The sequence below is a fragment of the Nerophis lumbriciformis genome, linkage group LG37 (assembly GCF_033978685.3).
Source record: "Nerophis lumbriciformis linkage group LG37, RoL_Nlum_v2.1, whole genome shotgun sequence".
Taxonomy (NCBI): domain Eukaryota; kingdom Metazoa; phylum Chordata; class Actinopteri; order Syngnathiformes; family Syngnathidae; genus Nerophis; species Nerophis lumbriciformis.
In genome coordinates, this window is record NC_084584.2 from 4349929 (window position 1) to 4362148 (window position 12220).

At 41.9% G+C, this 12220-nt stretch overlaps 1 protein-coding gene across 1 annotated transcript in view; it reads left to right on the forward strand.

The window, feature by feature from the left end:
- Nucleotides 1-1898: 1898 nt before the first annotated feature.
- fryb (furry homolog b (Drosophila)) overlaps nt 1899-12220 on the forward strand; it is a 231855-nt gene continuing 221533 nt past the window's right edge. Inside the window, exon 1 of the mRNA XM_072912548.1 lies at nt 1899-3024. Coding sequence (XP_072768649.1) covers nt 2775-3024 — 250 coding nt within the window. The 5' untranslated portion in view covers nt 1899-2774. The remainder of the gene's footprint in view (nt 3025-12220) is intronic.

A 12220-nucleotide genomic window follows, 5' to 3' on the forward strand; every position in this document is an offset into this window, starting at 1 on the left:
CAGTGACAATCCACAAGGTAAATAGTCTTGAAAATAAAGAAAACGCATTGAATTAGGGCTGCAGCTAACGATTATTTTTCTATCGATTAATCTATAGATTATTTTTTTCGATTAATCGGTTAATCTATAGATTATTTTTTCGATTAATCTATAGATTATTTTTCCTTTTACCGATTTTTTTTTTTATTTAAAATGAAGAGGAAAAAATAAATGTAGGCCAGTTTTTTCAAAAGGCATGGCTTTTATTTACAAAAAAAAAGTATGGCCACTCAGTCAACATTGACAACAACATGACAAAATATTCTGTAACAATGTAAACATTTAAAACTTTTAACATTTAACAAAATTAAAAGTAGCTTATTTGCTTTTTAATGTGCAAATATAAAAGTAAACATCCAGTGCAAATCTTAATATTCTGGAATAGTATAAGCATTTCAAAAGTAAAAGTATTGCTTATTTTGCTTTAAAATGTGCAAAAATAAAGATAAACATCCAATACAAAAAAGTGCAAAACGGAAATATTCTGTAACAAGTGTAAACATTTCAACAAAAGTAAAAGTATTGCTTATTTGCTAAAATGTGCAAAAATAAAGCTAAACATCCAATACAAAAAAGTGTACAGTGTAGACATTTCAACAAAAGTAAAAGTATTGCTTATTTTGCTTAATAACACAACAATGATAGTATGATTAAAGTGAAAGTTAATTGTTGGTTTGTACATAGTATATGTAACTGTTAATGTTGTAAAAGGTATTTGCACAACTAATTAACGTTAGCGTTTGTGACACGTCTTGTGCCGTGGGGTTCTTTCAGGACCGACAGACTGAACGCCAGACGGCTTTGCCAGGTTTACAATCTTTTAATTTTACACAAAGTCTTTTCTCTTCCAACTGTGCGGATCGCGCACCTGGGCACGATTGCGGCGTCGCTCCCGGCGCGCCCCGCCTCGCCGCTCGCTCGCCGCCGCCGCCGCCTCTCCACAGCGTTAAAGAGGAGCGCGTCTTTGTAAACACTGAACAGGCACGCCAAACGCGCCTCTCAGAGCGAAACGGTGCTTTAGTTTATGAATTTACAACGCAGATACAAATGACACATTCACGTTTTTGTGTAATAATGACAACGTATACGCACGCGGACGATTGACTTGTTGATGGTGATGGCAAGAACGCTGTCGGGGGTTTTCTTTTCAAATGTTCCTTCATAGCCGTTGTGCTGCTATGATAGGCCATTTCCGCTCGACACAGTGTGCATACAACAACATTATTAGGCCGTTTATTGAAATACTCCCACACTTTTGACGACTTTTGGCGTGCTTTTTTCCCCTCGCTCGCATCGTCTGCTTTGCGCTCCGCCATGACAGTAAAGTAGAGTGACGTAAATATGCGACGCGCCGACGCACAAAAACGGCGTCGACGTATTTACGTAACCGATGACGTCGACTACGTCGAATTGAGAAGGTGTGTCCAAACTTTTGGCCTGTACTGTGTGTGAAGCCTTAATTCCCCGCGTCAGTCATTGTCGTGCACTCCTAATAAACACGTTAGCTATCATTCGAATGTTTCCCCGTCACACTGAGACAAGACGCGAGGTTTGTTTTCCCACACTCGACCTCTCCTGGGTGTGGCACTCAATGGAGGTGATGTCATGACAATGGTGGCATCAACAGTGAGATGCCCCCCCCGCCCCCCAGGGTAGGTTCCTCCTGAGGAGCCAGGGAGTGACACGCTGGCTGTGATAATAACCCGCTGGAAATTTCCGTCTTAAGTCTTGATGTTTCTCTGGGTCTTTGTGCTAAATTGAGAAGTACTGAGGGGATGAGTCCTCCGCCTTATTTTTAGGACTGAGCTACATTATTTTCCTGATTTTGTGAGAAGGAGGAAGCAGTCTGTTTTTTTTTGAAGAACGAAATGCGTATTTGTCCGTCTCCGTTGCTGCTATGAAAGGAATTCTTAACGCTTGAAGACAGCGCTGACTCTGCACATTATCTTTCCATTACTATCTGCCCATCAAGATTACCAGCCAACCTTGTGCGAGGGCTGAGGGCTTTTCCTGTTTGTGTTTGGCCGTGTCTCGCCCCCCTGTCGAGGGGTGTGTCGGCTCCCAGTAACCCTACACCATTTACACGTCGAGGTTACTGTAACTGGCTAAACAGCCTGGACCAGAGTCGCGAGGACTCCCAACTCTTTACTCCCAGGTCACATGCCATGTGTTGGCTGTCTGGATCAAGTTGGCACATTCCGTCATGCTTCCGTGGTGTGCGGGACATCAAGGATGAGGGACCGAGGTAGCAAACAGGTGCTAGGAGTTGTTCTTCACGTACGTCAAAAAATCCCCTTCAGAGGAAGCGAGTGGAAGAGATCCACCCAAACGTTTTAAATCAGCCAATCAAGCTGCCTTCTTGGAATTGGACTCCTCCCTGGCTCACCACCTGAGAGTAGAGAAACACAACCTTGCCTCAGAGACTCCGAGGCTTCAGAGAGACAACAAATACCAGGTCAGACGAGTGTGCTGAGCTTTGACCAAAAAGACCACCTTTGAAACGGCGCTAAAAACACAACGTTTTGGACGGAACCCTTAGCAGTGTGACATGTCTTTGACGACAAAGCTGTGATCTCACCGAACTGATCGAAGAGAGAGGATGTGCAAGAGTGGACCTTAAGGACGGTTTAGGTTTTATGTGACATCATTCCAGGACCAGTTTTTCATTAATACATAATGTGGGGGAATCTCTCAGCTTTTGACTGAAGACTGCCGGAAAAGGGACCGGCGGAACAATGATGTCTTTGCAGGATTTCGGAAGCATCGCCAGCCTGGGGGCTGAAAGCTGTACGTCGGACTATGGCGACAGCCTCTCGCTGAGCCAAAGCCAGGACCAGGATTTGGACAATTGGCACCCGGGCCAGGATGGGATGGTCATGGAGCACCTCGCCTCCGTGCCTTTAAACATGTACGATCGCAGTGACTTCATTGGGAGATTTTCTAAGTTCCAGTCCAGGTCCAGGAAGAGGACGAGGATCCTCAGAGGTAGGTGAACACCAGCCAGTCAAGGATGTAAGGTTCAAGTGGATAGCAGGAGGGAACACACACAAAGTCATTGATGACCAGAGGTGGGTAGAGTAGCCAGAAATTGTACTCAAGTAAGAGTACTGTTACTTTAGAGATTTATTACTCAAGTAAAAGTAAGGAGTAGTCACCCAAATATTTACTTGAGTAAAAGTAAAAAGTATGTTGTGAAAAAACTACTCAAGTACTGAGTAACTGATGAGTAACATACACACACATATCATATATATATATATATATATATATATATATATATATACACACACACACACACACACACACACACACACACGTATATATATATATACATACACACATATATATATATACACACACACACACACATATATATATATATATATATATATATATATAGATAAAGTATATAATTTATATTTATTTATTTTTCAGTTTTTGTTTACATGTTAAAGGGGTTTTAATGAATATACATGCATGTTTAACACATATAGATTCCTTTCTTTCATGAACACAAGAATATAAGTTGGTGTATTACCTGATTCTGATGACTTGCATTGATTGTAATCAGACAGTAGTGATGATAACGTCCACGTTTTCAAATGGAGGAGAAAAAAAGTTCCTCCTTTTTGTGTAATACCACATGAAAGTGGTTGGTTTTTGGCATCTTATTTGTCCAGCTTCCATATTCGTTTTTATACACTTTACAAGAAATACATTGGCGGCAAACTCCGTAGCTTGCTAGCTTGTTTGCGCTGGCTTTCGGAGACTCTTGTTTTGAAAGCGCAGGCGCGATGGAGCGGCACTTTTTATTGTGAAGACAGGAACTGTGCAGTCAGTCTTTAGGCTTTTGACGGGATGTACGGTTGAAATAAAAAAGGGTCTTTTTTCCTTCACACTTTTGATTGATTGATTGAAACTTTTATTAGTAGATTGCACAGTACAGTATATATTCCGTACAATTGACCACTAAATGGTAACACCCCAATAAGTTTTTCAACTTGTTTAAGTCAGGTCATGTGACCGCCTGGCTCTGTTTGATTGGTCCAACGTCACCAGTGACTGCATCTGATTGGTGGAACGGAGTGAACGTCACCAGTGACTGTATTTGTTGAAACGCAGGCACTATGAAGGTCTGTCTGACAGACCAAAACAAACAAAGCGTGCATTAACAGATCGATAAAAATTAGTAGCGAGCTGAATGTAGATAAAAGTAGCGGAGTAAAAGTAGCGTTTCTTCTCTATAAATATACTCAAGTAAAAGTAAAAGTATGTTGCATTAAAACTACTCTTAGAAGTACAATTTATCCCAAAAGTTACTCAAGTAGATGTAACGGAGTAAATGTAGCGCGTTACTACCCACCTCTGTTGATGACTGAACTGTTGCTAGAAAAGGTCTGATTTGAATGTGACTGCCATGTAAATGTGGGCATGAGCGGAAGGTTCTCACAGGCTAGAAATGTTAGCTAAAGAAAGGTCATTTTACAGGAACAGGATATAGTTTTACTCCATCTTCTACGAGCTAGTTTGAAGCCACTCTTTTCTCTCCCGGTCTGCAGCTCTTAAGTTTTGAGGTCTCTTGTTGGTAGAGAAAACTGGACAAAACAGCTCCATTGATCACTATCATAAAACAGCATATTTTTCCACTCTGCCTCTGACGCACGCACATTACTTCTACCACTAACTTCCTTGTCCGAACACTTCAAGTCGTTGTAGGCCTCGAGTCGTGGTCAAAAGTGTACATACACTTGTAAAGAACATCACGTCATGGCTGTCTTGACTTTCCAATCATTTACTTGTTGGTCACAAAAAACATTCATGAAGTTTGCTTCTTTAATGAATTTATTACGGGTCTACTGAAAATGTGAGCCAATGTGCTGGGTCAAAAGTATACATACAGTGTTTCCCACAGGACAGGCATCTATCTGTGGTGGTGTGGTCGGGGGGTGGCGGCGGCAGCGGCGATGACCAAGAAGAACGCGGAGTTGGAATATAATTACAACATTTTATGTACATATTTATACAGGTAAAAGCCAGTAAATTAGAATATTTTGAAAAACTTGATTTATTTCAGTAATTGCATTCAAAAGGTGTAACTTGTACATTATATTTATTCATTGCACACAGACTGATGCATTCAAATGTTTATTTCATTTAATTTTGATGATTTGAAGTGGCAACAAATGAAAATCCAAAATTCCGTGTGTCACAAAATTAGAATATTACTTAAGGCTAATACAAAAAAGGGATTTTTAGAAATGTTGGCCAACTGAAAAGTATGAAAATGAAAAATATGAGCATGTACAATACTCAATACTTGGTTGGAGCTCCTTTTGCCTCAATTACTGCGTTAATGCGGCGTGGCATGGAGTCGATGAGTTTCTGGCACTGCTCAGGTGTTATGAGAGCCCAGGTTGCTCTGATAGTGGCCTTCAACTCTTCTGCGTTTTTGGGTCTGGCATTCTGCATCTTCCTTTTCACAATACCCCACAGATTTTCTATGGGGCTAAGGTCAGGGGAGTTGGCGGGCCAATTTAGAACAGAAATACCATGGTCCGTAAACCAGGCACGGGTAGATTTTGCGCTGTGTGCAGGCGCCAAGTCCTGTTGGAACTTGAAATCTCCATCTCCATAGAGCAGGTCAGCAGCAGGAAGCATGAAGTGCTCTAAAACTTGCTGGTAGACGGCTGCGTTGACCCTGGATCTCAGGAAACAGAGTGGACCGACACCAGCAGATGACATGGCACCCCAAACCATCACCCAACCATGCAAATTTTGCATTTCCTTTGGAAATCGAGGTCCCAGAGTCTGGAGGAAGACAGGAGAGGCACAGGATCCACGTTGCCTGAAGTCTAGTGTAAAGTTTCCACCATCAGTGATGGTTTGGGGTGCCATGTCATCTGCTGGTGTCGGTCCACTCTGTTTCCTGAGATCCAGGGTCAACGCAGCCGTCTACCAGCAAGTTTTAGAGCACTTCATGCTTCCTGCTGCTGACCTGCTCTATGGAGATGGAGATTTCAAGTTCCAACAGGACTTGGCGCCTGCACACAGCGCAAAATCTACCCGTGCCTGGTTTACGGACCATGGTATTTCTGTTCTAAATTGGCCCGCCAACTCCCCTGACCTTAGCCCCATAGAAAATCTGTGGGGTATTGTGAAAAGGAAGATGCAGAATGCCAGACCCAAAAACGCAGAAGAGTTGAAGGCCACTATCAGAGCAACCTGGGCTCTCATAACACCTGAGCAGTGCCAGAAACTCATCGACTCCATGCCACGCCGCATTAACGCAGTAATTGAGGCAAAAGGAGCTCCAACCAAGTATTGAGTATTGTACATGCTCATATTTTTCATTTTCATACTTTTCAGTTGGCCAACATTTCTAAAAATCCCTTTTTTGTATTAGCCTTAAGTAATATTCTAATTTTGTGACACACGGAATTTTGGATTTTCATTTGTTGCCACTTCAAATCATCAAAATTAAATGAAATAAACATTTTAATGGATCAGTCTGTGTGCAATGAATAAATATAATGTACAAGTTACACCTTTTGAATGCAATTACTGAAATAAATCAAGTTTTTCAAAATATTCTAATTTACTGGCTTTTACCTGTATACAGATTTGAACAATTAGTGATTCACTGAAATATATTTATTAATTGTGGTTCTTACAAAAAAATATATCTTATAAAATATAAAAGCTAAAATGTCTCTTAAAGCTCTGCCCCTTTAATTAGTGAATACTAAATAATTTAACTTTAGCCTACTACTACAACCATATTATTTACCAGCAACATGAAGTGAAACAGAGGCAGAGGTGTCCTGCCACAGTCAGTCAACCACCTCCTCCTCCTCCTGCTGCTGCTGAACAGGTCGCACCTGTGGTCCGGACTGTAGGCCTACCTCCTCTCCAAGTCGAGCCCTTTTCGGCCGTTGAAAATATTTTTCTATACTCATCTGTGTGAAGGAGTGAACATCCAACATTAGAATTTATTACTAACGAGCAGAAGCGCTCTATGTACAGTGCCGTCTAACCTTAAGCGGCAGCAGTTCAACGTTAAGGTTTTTTTCTACTTGCCCGACTTCTCAAATCTACTTGCCCCAATATTTTTACTTGTCATGCCTAGGTTTTTTTCTGGCTGTGTAGTGCTCATGGCTTATATCTTACTAAAATTCTTCCCGTTGACTATTTACAACACTACACAGTATTTATCATTATTATTATCTATAATTACATTTAAATGGCATTGCATACATGTAAAATTAAATGCTATTTCACATTATTTGACCAGTAGCAGTTACACCCATCTGAACAGGTCAGCCACCTGTTTAAAGCCCGATCACAGTTGAAATCTTGAAATGAAGGGCCTTTAATGGCCAAAACATTAACCTGGACAACATTTTAACAGCTGGTTGGCTCAGATTTTATTCTTTTCATTGCATTCACATGCTGCAGTGGACAGTGGACAATTTAGCTTCAGTCCACGTGTGTTTATTGACAACAGGGTTATAACCTGGACACGTTAGCTCGTCGGTATGAAAACACGTGACTGTTACTACGTGCATGAAGCAGCGTCAGGCTGCTCACCGTCAGTGAAACGCTCGGTGAAATGGCGGATTAACGTTAAATATATGACGAGCCGCGAGCGATGCAGCTATAACCTATCTACCTATATTACCCTCGTATTTTGATCCCGTCCGTCCCTCTTCTTCTTCTTCTTCTTCTTCTTCTGGCCCACCAGGTGAATTAAGTGCTATTGGCGGAGTTACAATGCATAGTAGGCTACCGCCACCTACTGCACCGGAGGTGTAACTACAAGCAACATTCACAGACAGTCCCATTGCTTTTATGAGCGGTCGAGCGAGTCAAAAGCCGAAAAATCCGTTTGTGGCGGACGTAATTCTTTCGTGGCGGGCCGCCACAAATAAATGAATGTGTGGGAAACACTGACATACAGCAATGTTAATATTTGCTTACATGTCCCTTGGCAAGTTTACCTGCAATAAGGCGCTTTTGGTAGCCATCCACAAGCTCCTGGTTGAGTTTTTGACCACAAAATTGGTGCAGTTCAGCTAAATGTTGTTGCTTTTCTGACATGGACTTGTTTCTTCAGCATTGTCCACACAGACTTTGGGAAGGCCATTCCAAAACCTTCATTCTAGCCTGATTTAACCATTCCTTTACCAATTTTGACGTGTGTTTGGGGTAGGGGTGTAACGGTACACAAAAATTTTGGTTCGGTACGCACCTCGGTTTAGAGGTCACGGTTCGGTTCATTTTCGTTACAGTAAGAAAACAACAAAATATACATTTTTGGGTTATTTATTTACCAAATTTGCAAAATCTTCCACCAAAAATATTTTTCTTAGTGTAATATTTGATGTGAAGTAATGGGAACCTTGGATAGGTCAATAATTCATAATAACATTGATTTTGATTCAATATTATGTTTTGAGCAATGACAGTTTGAAAGAAAAAAAAACAACTTTGTTTTATTAGTCAACATTGCAACTTTTTCTAAATTACATTTAACCTTTAAGCTTTTTTATTTCACTTTTGTTATATTTAGTATTTTTTAGAATGTGCCGTGGGCCTTTAAAACATTAGCTGTGGGCCGCAAATGGCCTCCGGGGCACACTTTTGACACCCCTGCTATAGATGATAAAAAATTAAATGTGATAAATCTATGGATAAAAAGCAGAGCCTGGCGACGCATGCGCGTTTATCATAACTCTCTCTCTCTCTCTCTGTCTCTACCCCTCCCTCACCAATGCTGCTGCCCGCACAATTTGTTTTGTTTTTAACCCCTTCTTAACCCTGAACGTACATTGAAAATACACGCAACCCTAACTCAAAATGCCGGACATTTGAGGCATTTAAGAAACTCCGCCCTGACAGCTCCGCAAAAGAGGACATGTCCAGTGAAAAGAGGACGTATGGTCAGTCTATCCTAGCCCGTTAGCTGCTAGCATGCCGTGTGTTGTTTACACAACGTGCGTTTCGCTACTTAATATGTCCGTGTGGAAACTCGTTCGGTACACCTCCAAACTGAACCGGAACCCCCGTACCGAAACGGTTCAATACAAATACACGTTCCGTTACACCCCTAGTTTGGGGTCATTGTCCTGTTGGAACACCCAACTGCGCCCAAGACCCGACTTCCGGGATGATGATTTTAGCTTGTCCTGAAGAATTTGGATTTTTCATTGTCACATTTACTCTGTAAAGCAGCAGTTCTATTGGCAGCAAAACAGGCCCAGAGCATAATACTACCGACATGCTTGACGGTAGGTATGGTGTTCCTGGGATTAAAGGGGAACATTATCACAATTTCAGAAGAGTTAAAACCATTAAAAATCAGTTCCCAGTGGCTTAATTTATTTTTCGAAGTTTTTTTCAAAATATTACCCATCACGCAATATCCCTAGAAAAAGCTTCAAAGTGCCTGATCGTTATAAACACCCGTCCATTTTCCTGTGACGTCACATAGTGATGCCAACACAAACAAACATGGCGGATAGAACAGCAAGGTATAGCGACATTAGCTCGGATTCAGACTCGGATTTCAGCGGCTTAAGCGAAATTGAAGAAGAAACTGAAGCTATTGCGCCATATCGGTTTGAACCGTATGCAAGCGAAACCGACGAACACGACACGGCAGCCGGCGACACGGGAGAAAGCGAGGACGAATTCGGCGATCGCCTTCTAACCAACGATTGGTATGTGTTTGTTTGGCATTAAAGGAAACTAACAACTATGAACTAGGTTTACAGCATATGAAATACATTTGGCAACAACATGCACTTTGAGAGTGCAGACAGCCCAGTTTTCATCAATTAATATATTCTGTAGACATACCCTCATCCGCGCTCTTTTCCTGAAAGCTGATCTGTCCAGTTTTGGAGTTGATGTCAGCAGGCCAGGGAAGCTAGGGTCGATATACACACTTAAAATCCTTTAATTTTTTTCAAAACTCGACAATGCGTTTTATAGCCCGGTGCGCCTAATGTACGGAATCATTTTGGTTGAGCTTACCGACCTCGAAGCTATTTTATTTGGTGCACGGTGAAATGATAAATGTGACCAGTAGATGGCAGTCACACATAAGAGATACGTGTAGACTGCAATATGATGGCAGTCACCAAGTGTAGACAGCAATATGGCTCAAGTAAACAACACCAAAATGTTATATGTTCCCTTGAAAATATAGAGCATTACACCAAAATCTATCAAAATGTTTTAGTACGACTTCGGTAAGCTATGAAGCCGCCCCGCTTGATGGATTGTACTGTGCTTCAACATAGGAGTGTTGTAATGTTTTTAAGCTAAATTATTGGTAAACACAGTTTATGTATAATAATTTACATAAAAACCGCGAGTAATGAATAAAGTTTTCATCAATTAATATATTCTGTAGACATACCCTCATCCACTCTCTTTTCCTGAAAGCTGATCTGTCCAGTTTTGGAGTTGATGTCAGTAGGCCAAGGAAGCTAGGGTCGATATTCTTCTCTTGATCATCTTCGGTGGCATAAGGGACGGTGTGAGCCAAGACATCCAGGGGGCTTAGCTCGCTCGTCTGCGGGAACAAACTGCCGCCATTGCTTGCCGTGCTAGCGAGGTCCTTTGTCCCTGAATTGCTCACACACTCCGGCAGATTCAATGGGGGTCTGGCGGCAGATTTCTTTGACTTTATCGTTGGAAATGCATCTGCTTTGAGTGTCGCAGGATATCCACACATTCTTGCCATCTCTGTCGTAGCATAGCTTTCGTCGGTAAAGTGTGCGGAACAAATGACTGACCATTTTCGTCGGCTTTCCCCACAGCCTTGTATTTTGAACAAATGTCGTCCAATTTCTTACCACTTTGGCATCTTTGGGCCACTGGTGCAACTTGAATCCGTCCCTGTTCGTGTTGTTACACCCTCCGACAACACACCGACGAGGCATGATGTCTCCAAGGTACGGAAAACAGTCGAAAAAAACGGAAGATAACTGATTCGGTGTTTGTAATGTCAGTGTTTCCCACACATTCATTTATTTGTTGCGGCCCGCCACGAAAGAATTACGTCCGCCACAAATGGATTTTTCGGCTTTTGACTCGCTCGACCGCTCATAAAAGCAATGGGACTGTCTGTGAATGTTGCTTGTAGTTACAACTCCGGTGCAGTAGGTGGCGGTAACTCCGCCAATAGCACTTAATTCACCTGGTGGGCCAGAAGAAGAAGAAGAGGGACGGACGGACGGACGAAACGGGATCAAAATACGAGGGTAATATAGGTTGTAGGTAGATATGTTATAGCTGCATCGCTCGCGGCTCGTCATATATTTAACGTTAATCCGCTGCTTCATTAACACCGCCGCTGTTTGACTCGTGGGCCGGGGCAAACGCACGTAGTAACAGTCACGTGTTACCCTACCGACAAGCTAACGTGTCCAGGTTATAACCATGTTGTCAATAAACACATATGGACTGAAGCTAAATTGTCCACTGTCCACTGCAGCATGTGAATGCAATGAAAAGAATCAAATCTGAGCCAAGCAGCTGTTAAAATGTTGTCCAGGTTAATGTTTTGGCCATTAAAGGCCCTTCATTTCAAGATGTCAACTGTGATCGGGCTTTAAACAGGTGGCTGACCTGTTCAGATGGGTGTAACTGCTACTGGTCAAATAATGTGAAATAGCATTTAATTTTACATGTATGCAATGCCATTTAAATGTAATTATAGATAATAATAATAATAGATACTGTGTAGTGTTGTAAATAGTCAACAGGAAGAATTTTAGTAAGATATAAGCCATGAGCACTACACAGCCAGAAAAAAACCTAGGCAGGACAAGTAAAAATATTGGGGCAAGTAGATTTGAGAAGTCGGGCAAGTAGAAAAAAACCTTAACGTTGAACCCTGCATGTGTTGAGCTGCTGCCGCTTAAGGTTAGACGGCACTGTACATAGAGCGCTTCTGCTCGTTAGTAATAAATTCTAATGTTGGATGTTCACTCCTTCACACAGATGAGTATAGAAAAATATTTTCAACGGCCGAAAAGGGCTCGACTTGGAGAGGAGGTAGGCCTACAGTCCGGACCACAGGTGCGACCTGTTCAGCAGCAGGAGGAGGAGGAGGAGGTTGACTGACTGTGGCAGGACACCTCTGCCTCTGTTTCACTTCATGTTGCTGGTA